Here is a 15,065-nt window from a genome sequence, read left to right as displayed (position 1 = left end):
CCCCTGCTGAAATTTGGCATTCGCTGTTGTCATGGAGATAATAAAAGAGAGTGAGAGAAAGAGGTGAGGTAAGTACAGCACGATTGCTCTTCATTCGACCATCCACGCCTCCCCACTGCTTCAAACCTCCCTATCAGGCAAAACACACACACACATAAATGCACTCACACACACATATACGCACACACACCTCCAACTTTTGCCCACTATCTCTTGTCCTTCCTCATCCAGTAATCCAGCAGCTCGGATAAGGACGTGCCGAGAGTCTGTCGAGCCGAGAAAAACTCATTTACCAAGTTTGCTGTCCACATACCTTCAGAACTGATATGCTTCCATCAGGCTGACTAATACACACACGCACATGCACACACACACACACACACAGGCTCACACGCCTGGCTGTCATTTAGCCAATTAACAGTCTTTCGCAGCCTGTGTTTGAGCTGAGCTGTTTTCCAGCATTATTGTACTGCTGCTGCCACTCACACAGTTTAAACACTTTGATGAGGATTCAACACGGAGAGAAGCCCGGGGGGGGGCGAAGACATTAAACGCCGGTTTTGAAGGGATGCCGATTCTCCCCCCCCCCAGGTGCAGGAGCATCAAAGAGACAGGATGCAGCCCAGGCGGGCCTTGGTCGTCGAATGAAGCGCACCTTCTTAAAAGGGTCAGTGGAGCTGTTAGCCAGGGGGTCCGTTCGATTGAAACCAGCAGTTACGCGTCACTAACCCTTCTGCTAATGTGCTTGTTTTACTCCTCACTCATCCACATGATCAATCGGAAATCTTTAAAGCCTGCTGCTTCAAAGCTCTGTATCAGTCGCTGGGTGAAAATGGGGTATCCATCTATCTGGTCTGCTTAATGACGTTCCGGTTTCCATGGAAATGCTTAACGATTCTGTTTTACGCTCATTACTCCTCGCGTCCACACATGTGAAGAAGATATAACGCATCAAAGTTCTCGAGGTTTGAAGTCGGAGGACTGGCAAACCCACACAGGTTCTGCTCCTACAACAACATGCGAGAGAATCCTGCAGGAGATGCTGTTACCCAGAGGAGAGGCGGACGGAGAGGAGAGGAAATCTACGACAAGGAACGGACATGAGGATGGAGAAATGAGGAGACGTTTCCTGAAGGGTATCTAGACGACCTTTGATATTTAGGGTCGAAAAGAGCCTGTGTTGCAGGAATGATCTGTCTGCAAAAGGACCATAGGCACATCACCTTGGAACTTTACATGTTTACAAAAACACACACACATTCTGTCTTTCTCTCTGTCTGACTCACGCTGGTTCTCACACTTAATGATCCGTGCCTCAGCCAGTGACACTCATTAGAGGCATGTGGAGGAGAGGAGAATCTGTCTGTCTTTTCATACAAAGCCTCCATCTCTGTATTATTCATCCATTCTCTGCACAAACACACACACTCACACAGACACACACACTCACACAGACACACATATACACTCACACAGACACACAAACACACACACTCACACAGACACACATATACACTCACACAGACACACATATACACTCACACAGACAAACACACACACTCACACAGACACACATATACACTCACACAGACACACATATACACTCACACAGACACACATATACACTCACACAGACACACATATACACACACACAGACACACATATACACTCACACAAACACACACACTCACACAGACACACATATACACTCACACAGACACACATATACACTCACACAGACACACATATACACTCACACAGACACACATATACACTTACACAGACACACAAACACACACACTCACACAGACACACATATACACTCACACAGACACACATATACACTCACACAGACACACAAACACACACACTCACACAGACACACATATACACACACACAGGCACAAAATGAAGAAATAGTTCAATAATGCATATCAGCCCAGTATCTCTGCAGTCCCAATCCATTCAAATGATCAGTTATGAAGTAGAACCATGAAAAAGTATTGCTTATTCATACATACACACACACACACACACACAGACCTGCCAGTATTGTTTAGGTAGATAGAACATTGGGGGAAAACCACCAACCCTGTGTGCCTGGTTTAAAGGGCATGGCTAATACTCAAACATCCAACAAACAAAACAAACTCATACAGCTATCTGAATCATCTCAAACAAATTATTGGCCTTTCAAGCAGTGGCTCATTGGTATTGGGTAGCTGCCTCTCTGGTCCAGTACTCCAGCAGTTCCTGGGCAAACTTCCTTTTTCAACTAACGTATATAGCCTGAGTCAGCAGACCCGTGAGTGGACCTATGGTGTCTTTTCTGAGTGGTCAGAAAAGCAGGAAGCTTCTAGAAGTACAGAAAAATTAAAGCTAACAGCTCAGCATTGGAGCAGCTGGAGAACTCGCTCACCCGCACCCAGGGGACCTGTGACAGAGCGCTTGTTCCAAAATAGAGGCTTTATCTGTGTGTATGTGTGTGTGTGGGGTTGTGTAAGTGCTCGTCAGTTGCTCTCGCCTGCATTTAACAGACCGAAAAGCCCCAAATTGAATCAGACGAGCGGCATCCTTTTTTTCGTCTCATAATTCAATTCTACCAGGCCCCATTTGTACCCCCCCGGAAGCCCCCCCCTCCCCTGCCAACCCCAGCCCGTATGCCGTTCACACTCTCACTTCGAACCCGGTAAATCGAGTGCTCTTAGGCCTAATGTGACTTTAATGGCCGAAGCCCCTGCACACGACACAGTACCTGGTAACAAAGCCTGCTTCTCCCTTCCCTCTGCCTTCATTATTGCATTTGGAGCTTGTAGCTATAAATAAACACCTCAGCCTTCCTGCAGACAGGGAGCTCCACAGAACCAGCTGCCAACTGGGGGCGGGAAGAAAGGAGGTGGAGAAATAACAATGTGAATCAATCAAACGGACGGACGGGCGCATGGACAAACGGATGGATAGGGTTAGGGTAGGCTGCAGAGTGCTGTCAGGACGGCCAGGGAGTCATTCATCCAGGCGGACAGGTCGGGCGGGCAGACTCACTCCTGTTTTTGTGCACTTCAAGTAATGGATGACTGTATTTAATAGATAAATATATGACTGGTGGTGTGATCAAACATAAGGAGAGGGGCGGGTGAGGAGGTGATGAGGAGAGGGGCGGGTGAGGAGGTGATGAGGAGAGGGGCGGGTGAGGAGGTGAGGAGGAGAGGGGCGGGTGAGGAGGTGATGAGGAGAGGGGCGGGTGAGGAGGAGCGGAGGAGAGGGGCGGGTGAGGAGGTGATGAGGAGAGGGGCGGGTGAGGAGGTGAGGAGGAGAGGGGCGGGTGAGGAGGTGATGAGGAGAGGGGCGGGTGAGGAGGTGATGAGGAGAGGGGCGGGTGAGGAGGTGATGAGGAGAGGGGCGGGTGAGGAGGAGCGGAGGAGAGGGGCGGGTGAGGAGGAGAGCGCAGTAGGTGAGGGGCAGGAGGTGAGGGGCAGTAGGTGAAGGGCAGTAGGTGAGGGGCAGGAGGTGAGGGGCAGGAGGTGAGGGGCAGGAGGTGAGGGGCAGTAGGTGAAGGGCAGTAGGTGAAGGGCAGTAGGTGAGGGGCGGGTGAGGAGGAGCGGAGGAGCGGAGGAGAGGGGCGGGTGAGGAGGAGCGGAGGAGAGGGGCGGGTGAGGAGGAGAGCGCAGTAGGTGAGGGGCAGGAGGTGAGGGGCAGTAGGTGAAGGGCAGTAGGTGAAGGGCAGTAGGTGAAGGGCAGTAGGTGAGGGGAGGGTGAGGAGGAGCGGAGGAGCGGAGGAGAGGGGCGGGTGAGGAGGAGCGGAGGAGAGGGGCGGGTGAGGAGGAGAGCGCAGTAGGTGAGGGGCAGGAGGTAAGGGGCAGTAGGTGAAGGGCAGTAGGTGAGGGGCAGGAGGTGAGGGGCAGGAGGTGAGGGGCAGTAGGTGAAGGGCAGTAGGTGAGGGGCAGGAGGTGAGGGGCAGGAGGTGAGGGGCAGGAGGTGAGGGGCAGGAGGTGAGGGGCAGGAGGTGAGGGGCAGTAGGTGAGGGGCAGGAGGTGAGGGGCAGGAGGTGAGGGGCAGGAGGTGAGGGGCAGGAGGTGAGGTGACCATTAAGGAAAAGAAGGAGCAAGGTCAACAGCTGTAAGGCTCAAGCACGCGAGGGCCACAGGGGCGCTGTCATTAACCACGGTGACAGATGACACACAGGATTGATGTGACTGACCTTTACCTCTGCTCATGACATTCACACCAGGCCTACCTGTACTTAATGGGGACTATGAGGGAGACTGGAGAGGATGGGCTTTTGTGTGTGTGTGTGTGTGTGTCAGAAAGGGAGAGAGAGAGAGAGAGAGAGAGAGAGAGAGAGAGAGAGAGAGAGAGAGAGAGAGAGAGAGTAAAAGAGAGAGAGAGTGCCCGTGTATTTAAAAGGAGGATGTTGAGGGAGAGGGGGAGACCATCTGAGTGATCCACATCAAAGAAGACAGTGATGAGAGGAGACAGAGAAGCCAAGAGGCAGTGAGCCACAGAGATGCCCAGCTGAGGCCCTGCTCACCCCGCTGACAATAGCATGCAGCCTCCTCCTCTCCCGGTCCCCCTCCTCTCCTAGTCCCCCTCCTCTCCCGGTCCCCCTCCGCTCCTAGTCCCCCTCCTCTCCCGGTCCCCCTCCTCTCCCGGTCCCCCTCCTCTCCTAGTCCCCCTCCGCTCCTAGTCCCCCTCCTCTCCCGGTCCCCCTCCTCTCCTAGTCCCCCTCCTCTCCCGGTCCCCCTCCTCTCCTAGTCCCCCTCCTCTCCCGGTCCCCCTCCTCTCCTAGTCCCCCTCCTCTCCCGGTCCCCCTCCTCTCCCGGTCCCCCTCCTCTCCTAGTCCCCCTCCTCTCCTAGTCCCCCTCCGCTCCTAGTCCCCCTCCTCTCCCGGTCCCCCTCCTCTCCTAGTCCCCCTCCTTTCCTAGTCCCCCTCCTCTCCTAGTCCCCCTCCTCTCCTCGTCCCCCTCCTCTCCTCGTCCCCCTCCTCTCCTAGTCCGTCTCCTCTCCTAGTCCCCCAGCACTGGAGCACTCACACCCCGTCTACATGCTCTCCTCCCTGGCATTATATAAATGGCAAAATACAATTTTTTCCATGGAAACTGACTTCATTTATCACAGCGTTCATCTAATACTCTGGCAAGGCTCCAGCTGCGATCAGTTGCTATGACAATATTGTATGCTTCAGTGGAATGTAGATGAACATCTATCATGGATGACATGTAAAATATACATTTTCTAAATCCTTGATGTAATTTCGTGCAGTAAGGGGTTTATTTCAGGAATCCCTCTTGATTCATCAGGTAGTAATCGTGAGCCCCCTAAGGTAAACCTCCAAAGTAAGAATAAACTGAAGCTCAAAGCCACCATTAACGGCTTAATACCTGACATGATCTTAACTGAGGCTACAGCCATCATTTTACAAACCCCCGAGGGAAAACCCACTGGGATCATTTAGCTCTCATATGGAGAAGAAGAGCTGATTAGCGTACATGATGAGTACTCTAATTGGAGTACATGATGCTAACACAAATCAATGTCTCTCTCTCTCTCACTCTCTCTCTCTGTCTCTCTCTGTATATAACCATGCACAAATGAGGGCCAGATTGTTTACATTTCATAAATGTGTGTTTGCAGGCCACAAGCCCATGCACTTGTTCAGATATGAGAGTAGCTGGGGGGAGAGGGCTGGGGGGAGAGGGCTGGGGGGAGAGGGCTGGGGGGAGAGGGCTGGGGGGAGAGGGCTGGGGGGAGAGGGCTGGGGGGAGAAGGCTGGGGGGAGAGGGCTGGGGGGAGAGGGCTGGGGGGAGAGGGCTGGGGGGAGAGGGCTGGGGGGAGAAGGCTGGGGGGAGAGGGCTGGGGGGAGAAGGCTGGGGGGAGAGGGCTGGGGGGAGAGGGCTGGGGGGAGAGGGCTGGGGGGAGAGGGCTGGGGGGAGAAGGCTGGGGGGAGAGGGCTGGGGGGAGAAGGCTGGGGGGAGAGGGCTGGGGGGAGAAGGCTGGGGGGAGAGGGCTGGGGGGAGAGGGCTGGGGGGAGAGGGCTGGGGGGAGAGGGCTGGCTGGGGGGAGAGGGCTGGGGGGAGAGGGCTGGGGGGAGAAGGCTGGGGGGAGAGGGCTGGGGGGAGAGGGCTGGGGGGAGAGGGCTGGGGGGAGAAGGCTGGGGGGAGAGGGCTGGGGGGAGAGGGCTGGGGGGAGAGGGCTGGGGGGAGAAGGCTGGGGGGAGAGGGCTGGGGGGAGAGGGCTGGGGGGAGAGGGCTGGGGGGAGAGGGCTGGGGGGAGAAGGCTGGGGGGAGAGGGCTGGGGGGAGAGGGCTGGGGGGAGAGGGCTGGGGGGAGAAGGCTGGGGGGAGAGGGCTGGGGGGAGAGGGCTGGGGGGAGAGGGCTGGGGGGAGAGGGCTGGGGGGAGAAGGCTGGGGGGAGAGGGCTGGGGGGAGAAGGCTGGGGGGAGAGGGCTGGGGGGAGAAGGCTGGGGGGAGAGGGCTGGGGGGAGAGGGCTGGGGGGAGAGGGCTGGGGGGAGAGGGCTGGGGGGAGAGGGCATGTGATCACTTGTGTCTCTACATGGATGTGTGTGCGTGTGCGTGTGTTTGTGACAGAGAGCATGTGATCACTTGTGTCTCTACATGGATGTGTGTGCGTGTGCGTGTGTTTGTGACAGAGAGCATGTGATCACTTGTGTCTCTACATGGATGTGTGTGCGTGTGCGTGTGTTTGTGACAGAGAGCATGTGATCACTTGTGTCTCTACATGGATGTGTGTGCGTGTGCGTGTGTTTGTGACAGAGAGCATGTGATCACTTGTGTCTCTACATGGATGTGTGTGCGTGTGTTTGTGACAGAGAGCATGTGATCACTTGTGTCTCTACATGGATGTGTGTGCGTGTGCGTGTGTTTGTGACAGAGAGCATGTGATCACTTGTGTCTCTACATGGATGTGTGTGTGTGTGCGTGTGTTTGTGACAGAGAGCATGTGATCACTTGTGTCTCTACATGGATGTGTGTGCGTGTGCGTGTGTTTGTGACAGAGAGCATGTGATCACTTGTGTCTCTACATGGATGTGTGTGCGTGTGTTTGTGACAGAGAGCATGTGATCACTTGTGTCTCTACATGGATGTGTGTGTGTGCGTGTGCGTGTGTTTGTGACAGAGAGCATGTGATCACTTGTGTCTCTACATGGATGTGTGTGCGTGTGTTTTTGACAGAGAGCATGTGATCACTTGTGTCTCTACATGGATGTGTGTGCGTGTGCGTGTGTTTGTGACAGAGAGCATGTGATCACTTGTGTCTCTACATGGATGTGTGTGCGTGTGCGTGTGTTTGTGACAGAGAGCATGTGATCACTTGTGTCTCTACATGGATGTGTGTGCGTGTGCGTGTGTTTGTGACAGAGAGCATGTGATCACTTGTGTCTCTACATGGATGTGTGTGCGTGTGCGTGTGTTTGTGACAGAGAGCATGTGATCACTTGTGTCTCTACATGGATGTGTGTGCGTGTGTTTGTGACAGAGAGCATGTGATCACTTGTGTCTCTACATGGATGTGTGTGCGTGTGCGTGTGTTTGTGACAGAGAGCATGTGATCACTTGTGTCTCTACATGGATGTGTGTGTGTGCGTGTGCGTGTGTTTGTGACAGAGAGCATGTGATCACTTGTGTCTCTACATGGATGTGTGTGCGTGTGTTTGTGACAGAGAGCATGTGATCACTTGTGTCTCTACATGGATGTGTGTGCGTGTGTTTGTGACAGAGAGCATGTGATCACTTGTGTCTCTACATGGATGTGTGCGTGTGCGTGTGTTTGGTGCCAGGTACAGTGCATCTAACATGCAGCCTGATTAAAAAGCCTGATTTACTGTCTATTGAATCTAATTAAGAGCAGAGCTGCACAGTGAGGTTGTGTAAAACACCGTATTTATGAACAAAGGCTGACTGATTTAATAACGGGAGCTCAATCAAGAGTCTTGATTTGGAGACATAAAAGACTTGACAAAAGAATCAATCAGATCATCTGATTATCTGTAGACTGAAATTGTGCCCATTTCTTAAAATGCAGAATTGAACTTGAATAAGGTATTACATTTTAAATATATTCAATTGTATTCATTTAGCAGACACCTTTATCCAAAGAAACATTTAAAAAAGATGTACAAAAGCCACATATCGTTGGACCCTTGTAACATATCTGGGTCCAATGCATTGCTGTGCGTACAGGAGGGCATTCCCTGTGCAAAGTTAGAATGCTGACACCACAGGTAGTCCTCATTACAGAACCATCACTTTGATAGTACAATCTGACACAGTTAGACCTCAGCGGAGAACTCGAGGGTCGTCGCAATCCTCCCTGTACTGTCGTGTCCTGACTGAGTCACAGGTGGGCATTCTGACTGGATCTCTCTACGCCCCCTCTCCCTGTCTCTCTCTCTCCTACGCACACATTCACAGACACACTCGGGTAGCGGCGGTGTTCTGACTTTGTGTGGCAGGTTGTGTCATCTGCTGAATAAAAGTGGTGTGCACCTGATGAGTATGCAGCTCTAACAGTACACAGTCTTAGTGCCGGAACACCAATCAGCTGAGCCACACACACACACATTTTGAACTTGTGTGTGACGCACACAGAATAACAGAATTGCCTGCACCTCTCATAGGTACCACAGTTTAAGTTCACGTTCACCAGCAGGGTGTGAAACGTTATTCACAGTTAGCATTTACATTATCACTCTCGCTTATTGCCTTTCTAATGCTAATAGAGCTGAATTAGACAGGGTCATAACAAACACCCCTGTGTGGATTCCTCCTACCTGATGTAGCGTAGTGCCTCAATGGTCTCTGCCGGTTCTATGGAGCTGTGGTTCATCTTGTCCGTCAGACTGCGAAGATTCAGCAACAGGGGGGGAGAACGAGCTGCACTGCTTCACAGACACTACACTCTCTTTCTCTCTCTCGCGTGTGCCCTCGTTCGCTGACTGACTTTCTATTTCTCTCACTCTCTCTCTCTATGTCTCTATGTCTCTCTCTCTCTGTCTCTCTCTCTCTACTTGGCTTCAGCTTGCTCTCTGATAAAGCCAGCTGGGTGTGTTTCTCAGCTGCTCTGGCTGAGGGAGGCAGCCAATTAACAGGCAGGGAGACACCGTGAGAGAGAGACGATTGGTCCAGGCTGTGGCGCTCGTAGAAGCTCAGTCAGCCAGTGACGGAGAGGGAGCAAGGGAGAGAGACAGAAAGAGAGAGAAGAGAGAGAGAGAAAGATAAAGAGAGAGAGGGAGAGAGAGGGATAGAGAGAAAGAAAGACAAAGAGAGAGAACACCCTTTCCCCAGCCCCTCTCACCCAACACATCGGCTCAACAAACGAGCCAATGAAGGAGAATCTAGAGCAGGGTGGGGCATGCATCACTCAGCAGCTCTGAGAATAACATTCATCACGATAGCCATGTCTATTATTATTACCATCATCGTAGGCTGCATGCTGCATTGTTAAACTGCAGCATCAGAAGGATGCCATCATGTTTGGACTCAGTTGTACTTGTCGACTTCATGCAACAAATGGTTGATGTGGATATACAAAGCCTGGCTGAGAGGTGACCCCAGCTAACTGAATAAGAGTGCTCTCTTAAAGATTGCAGATTTTGGTACTATGGGATGTGGGGGGGGGACTGTGGGGAACACACAAGCACATATACTTTGTGTATTCTCCATGGCTGAAGACAGAACAACACAGAACAAACTCAAATCATGTGCCAAAAGTTGCCAAGGGCTGCAGTGTCTAGCTAACTAGGTCGAGATAACAAACAATAGCTCACATTCTTTAACAAAGGTCAGTCCTGCTCTCTCTCCCTCACTATTTCTCATAGTCTGCATTCCAGGGGCCGGCTGAAAATTGTGAAATAACTTGCTGGGAGCTTAAATCAGCCAAGTATTTTTTCTGATCAAGATTAAAGTTTAAGGTCTGTTATTTTATTTTCAGTATTGTAACATTGAGGGACCAAATTGTGATTCATATTTACCTATAGGGCGCCATATTTGTAGTTTGTCATATTATAATAAAGACGCTGCGGTGATTATAAAACATATTTTGTCTCCTAATGGGTTATGCAAATTGTCTCCATAAAATATTGAAACGAAAAAAGAACGTCCGTTGTGCAGAGATTTGTTGGAAACAGAAACGCTATAAGACTGGCAAGGATTGTTGGTACAGTGCGCCACCCTGTGGCTGACGAACGCAGCTACAGCCAGCAGTTGTATACACTGTTGTGGACAGAACTGAGGAAATAAATAAAATGTCCAGTTCAACACGAAGGAATAAAAAAAGATATATATTTCAGGCACAAAGTGCGGCCAAGGACTTCCATGAGTTTTCTAGCGTACGTCGTAATACGTCCACCAACTGTTCCATCAGATCTCTTAAGGGGGGGGGGGGGGAACAAATCTCAATGAAGGGAGATGAAGGATCCTGATGACCTCATGTGCTGGCAGGTGGTTATGACGTCATAACACCGTTCATTTAGTAACACCTTCTACAGGCTACTGTCGTTCCAATTTGGCCACATCAGACACCAGCACTTGTCATTCAAGTTGGTTGCTGACTGTTCAGGGGCTGTGGCTAAGACCCCTGATGTCAAGATGAACCGGTCACATTTTGAAGATCAGTAACTCAAACCTACCTGCCAAATTCAAAAATGCACAACGAGAAGGTTTTGCGCGGGATGGGTTACAAACTGGGGATAACGATCGGCGAGGGAAGCTACTCCAAAGTCAAACTTGCCAGCTCACAGAAACACAACTCACAGGTCGCCATCAAAATCGTTGACCGTAGAAAGGCACCTCTTGACTTCGTGAGCAAGTTTCTACCCAGAGAACTAGCATTGTTGAGAACTGTCCGACACGCCAACATAGTGCATGTCCACGAATTCATCGAAGTTTGCAACGGGAAACTATACATTGTTATGGAGGCAGCAGTAACGGATTTACTCCAAAAGATCCAAGAGGTCAGTTGCATCGCTGAAGACCAGGCCAAGCCTATGTTCTCCCAGATTGTCAGCGCGGTGGACTACCTTCACGAAAACAACATTGTGCATAGAGACCTCAAGTGTGAAAATGTACTACTGACTATAGACAATCAGGTGAAGATCACCGACTTTGGTTTTGGGAGGTTTTCTGCGGGCTACCCAGAACTGAGTAACACCTACTGCGGATCCGCGGCCTATGCCCCGCCCGAGGTTCTTCTTGGAGTTCCGTACGACCCGAAGAAATATGATGTGTGGAGTCTAGGTGTTATTCTGTATGTCATGGTCACCGGCTGCATGCCGTTCGACGATACCAACGTCAGCAAGCTCCCGCGCATCCAGCGCAAGGCCTTGGTCTACCCAGAAGACTCAACAGTGAGCGGACCTTGCCGAGAATGCATCAAAGTTCTGTTGCAGTTCAGCCCCTCGAACCGTCCGACCATAAAGCAGGTGTTAGAGCAGTCTTGGCTGCAATAGACAAGAGGCTTTGATATGAGTGTATCATTAAACATGGTTCAATTGTAAAACAAACAATTATTGATGTGTTATCACGATTTCTTTTGAAGTCTGTATGCATGTCCCGAGGGGAGGGGGGGGGGGGGAACTAACGGCTTTTGCAAATAGTTTCATAAACAAATGTTGAACAATAAAGCAACCTGAACCTGGCAACTAAGATAAGTAGCCCAATAACAGGTTTGGACCATGGCAACTATCTGAACTGTATGTGTACACCCATAAATCACGATAATGTATTATGAAATTAAAAGTCACACACTCCAACACTATACTCAGGGGAAGCCAAACGTTCAGCGGGGGGAAAGAAAACGTGAATATGTCTAAGGAAAGACGAAAATCCCTCACACCCAGCCAAAAGTACGCTCACAAAGCAAACCAGAGAGAAAAGACAACTTGTGACCTGAGTTTCAAAGCCATTGAAGAGCAGAGGAATTCGACGCTGGAGAGGCACGACCGAATGACTGACGCATACCATTCTAAACTTGAACAATACAGCGCTGCGCTCTCCAAACCAGTCGCGCTGGAGGGCGCTACTGTGGAGGCCCCCACGGCTGGCTTGAACGAAGAGAAAACGTCAAGTACGCAGACGCCCTCTCAGATGTACCTGTCCCGCAGAAGATGGTCCACGGCATTCTAAGCGCCAAAGTGGTTACTGAACATGGAGGACCGCATTCAGGAACAGGGGAAATACAGTAGTCTCCCGGAAGTGTTTGGAGTCAAACAAGCGTTTTTGTAAAAATGAATAATCAAGATGGACCTGTTATTGTGTAAAACTTGTTGACGTACGTGGTCAGGTCTTTTCCATACAGCAGACTTCGAAAACGATCTAACGATCAAACACCTGGTTCTCAATAAAAGTGTTTTTTTTTGGATCATATCAACGGGTAATTCTTCACTGACTTAACTAAAATAAACATGACAAGGAAAGCGATTAAAATTAGTTTATTATTATTACTTGATAAAGCAGAAAACAAACCCCAAAACAAATAGGAACATTTCTTGTACATAGTTTTTTTCCCCCCCCAGGGTGATGCATTGCATTTAGAACAGCGCGAGCACCCACAAAAACAGAATGGTGTTCCACTCGTCACACAGAAGCAGGTAGTAGTTAAGCCAGCACCGATGCAGCTGCACTAGGACGCCAAACCGAGCCCCACACAGCTCCAGGAGCAAGGCGGCATCTCGAGACTACCGTTTCATACCGTCTCCTTTCTCCTCATCCACACAGGTAGACTTGAGACAGGTGAAGATAATGTGGACAAAGTCAACCAGATATGACTCCCTGTGTGGTTCAACCGTGACAGGAGACAAGAACAGGGAGACACTTTTACACTACGGAGACACGACCCAGAAGTTTAAAATATGCTTTCAAAAGGCAACCTAGCCACTTCAGTGTACTACTTTGATCTGTAAAAAGTCTATAAAAAAATCTTGAGCGAAAAGTAGTCCACTGCATGGTGCATACAGTCTCACCTAGAAGACTTCTGACAAACGGTTATCCAAAAGGCTTCAGAATAAATGACAACGGGTGATGATAACCAGCAATATTGCTTACGGGTACAGAGTCATGTGTGGGCCATGTGTGACAAACACAAAAGTTCTTTCCTCAGAGTTTGTGTGTGTACCAGCACCTTTAAGATTTTATAGACTTAGGACCCACAGAGTCCATTTGTTAAGAAACACAAACGTCTCACACACACACACACACACAATCGTAAGATCTGGAATACATCACACACACACACAGCCATCAAAACATATCAAGAAAAAGAAGGAACATTTATTGAGGGGGAAAAGGGAGAGGGAGAATAAAAGAAAAACAGAAGAAAGATTTGAAATGGTGCAGCAGAGTAAGAACCTAAATTCAAAGCATTGTTTTATATTTTCAGATTAGCTGTCATGTCGACAAGGCCCCTAAAATGCAGTTTCAGCCTTGGCAGTGTGAACCAGGAGAGGGCAACAGAATCGACATCTTTTTGGAGCCGTATACAAGGAAAGCTTTAGTTTTTTCAGGCCTCTCACAGAAGGAATACGATCGTCTTGTAAGTGTGGTCTCCGCTTCAAGTCCCATTAGTGTTAGCTTAGCACACGTTCGCTGCCCTCTTACACATGGAAACATGCCTACATTCCGACCCAAATCGGATTGCTAAACTAATTCGGGGACCTAACCTCAAACTCATCCGCTCAATTCCTTGTAAAAGAAACGCTAACGCTAAAGGGTTTATACATAACTAAATTCTGAAAGCTGTCCATCTTATTAGACAAAGAGTTGGGCTCTCAGGAGTGATTGGACAAAATGAAAATAATCCACCACAACCATAGGACAGAAGGCAAAACAATGTCACTAAAAGATGACATCCCTTTAAACCACCCCCACCCCCTGCCACACCCCTCCCGCTTCAGATTTTTTTTATAATAATTTTTTTACATCCCGAGGGTTAAAATAAAACAACGAGGGGTCCATTATTGGACTTGTAGCCGTTTCTTTGGAAGGTTTCCTAGGAGACGGCTCCTTACGTTGTGTTCCATGTTTCAGTCAGTTACCATAATCCTTTTCTTCAGCCCCCAAAAAACGAATGTTTAAAAATCGAACAGGACACCAGCAGATGTAAAACCACCTTATCAGTAACATGACCCTTTAAACAGGCCTCACAAAGAGGCCACGTCCAAAAATATTAGGGATCGCAATATCTCTTTACACAGTATTACTTTACAGAATGAAGGGGGGTGGAGGGGTCAAATATTCTACCATTCTGCCATACAAAATACCCCCCCCCCCCTACACACCTTACTTACCTCCTCTGCTTGATAAACCATTGGTGACAGAGGCAGTCAGATGGAGACCTTTCAGAAACGTTTTTTTTTTTTTTTTGTACAGTCTTTTTTTTTTTTTTATCTTTTTTTGTATATACTTTTTGCAACGCTGAAGCTTATACTTTTTGTATGAAAGTTTGTGGTCCTCTGAGCTCGACCACAACCCATGCCATGATGCTCCTCAATGCAGTCACTGCTGAGGTGCTGGTCTGGTCTCGGCTCGCTCGTGTGTGTGTGTGTCGGTGTGTGTGTGTGTTGAGTAAGGCATCATCCACAGTGTATCATGTTAACAGTGCAGTCACCAGGGGAAGCCAGCCCAGCCAATCAGAGGGAGGCTGGCGGGGGGCGGGGCTTGGTTTGGGAGTGACAGTGTGAGATCACTTTCTCTCAAAACTGTAAAAGATCTTAACTGACTGGTGGGGGAGGTGAAAAGGGGCAGCCCCGGTCTTCCATCCAGCTCCTTCTGTCTTGAAGTCCCGCCCCCCCCCCTCGTATGACGTCCAATACCACCCTGCTCCACACAGAAAACAGGAAGATGGTGAAGAGGTGGGGCTCTCTCATTGGTCGGTATCAAATAATCCCAGGTTGTTGTTGTTTTTCGTCAAGCGCAGATGTTAAGTCTTGTGTGGCGATGGACTAATACCAGCTGAATCAGCCTCTGGGAGGCTGGGGTATGGAGGCTGGGGTATGGAGGCTGGGGTCTGGAGGCCGGGGTCTGGAGGCCGGGGTCTGGAGGCTGGGATCTGG

At 49.9% G+C, this 15,065-nt stretch overlaps 2 protein-coding genes across 2 annotated transcripts in view; one reads left to right on the top strand and one right to left on the bottom strand.

Annotated features, from left to right (window-relative positions):
• The window catches only part of yjefn3 (YjeF N-terminal domain containing 3), a 33,638-nt gene extending 24,446 nt beyond the window's left edge, over positions 1-9,192 (bottom strand). The window contains exon 1 of the mRNA XM_047027658.1: positions 8,790-9,192. Coding sequence (XP_046883614.1) covers positions 8,790-8,845 — 56 coding nt within the window. The 5' untranslated portion in view covers positions 8,846-9,192. The remainder of the gene's footprint in view (positions 1-8,789) is intronic.
• A 317-nt stretch (positions 9,193-9,509) lies between these two features.
• tssk6 (testis-specific serine kinase 6) lies at positions 9,510-14,091 on the top strand. Its single transcript, XM_047028257.1, has one exon. The coding sequence runs from the start codon at positions 10,662-10,664 to the stop codon at positions 11,463-11,465; it is 804 nt and encodes a 267-aa protein (XP_046884213.1). The 5' UTR covers positions 9,510-10,661; the 3' UTR covers positions 11,466-14,091.
• The last annotated feature ends 974 nt before the right edge of the window (positions 14,092-15,065 follow it).

Source organism: Hypomesus transpacificus, chromosome 10 (genome assembly GCF_021917145.1).
Source record: "Hypomesus transpacificus isolate Combined female chromosome 10, fHypTra1, whole genome shotgun sequence".
NCBI classification, from domain to species: Eukaryota; Metazoa; Chordata; class Actinopteri; order Osmeriformes; family Osmeridae; genus Hypomesus; species Hypomesus transpacificus.
The sequence above is the reverse complement of the archived record's forward strand: the minus strand, read 5'-3'. Positions and strand labels throughout refer to the sequence as shown.

Excerpts from the sequence above, each read along its gene's own strand:
- tssk6 (XM_047028257.1), top strand. The coding sequence starts at position 10,662 with ATGCACAACGAGAAGGTTTTGCGCGGGATGGGTTACAAACTGGGGATA.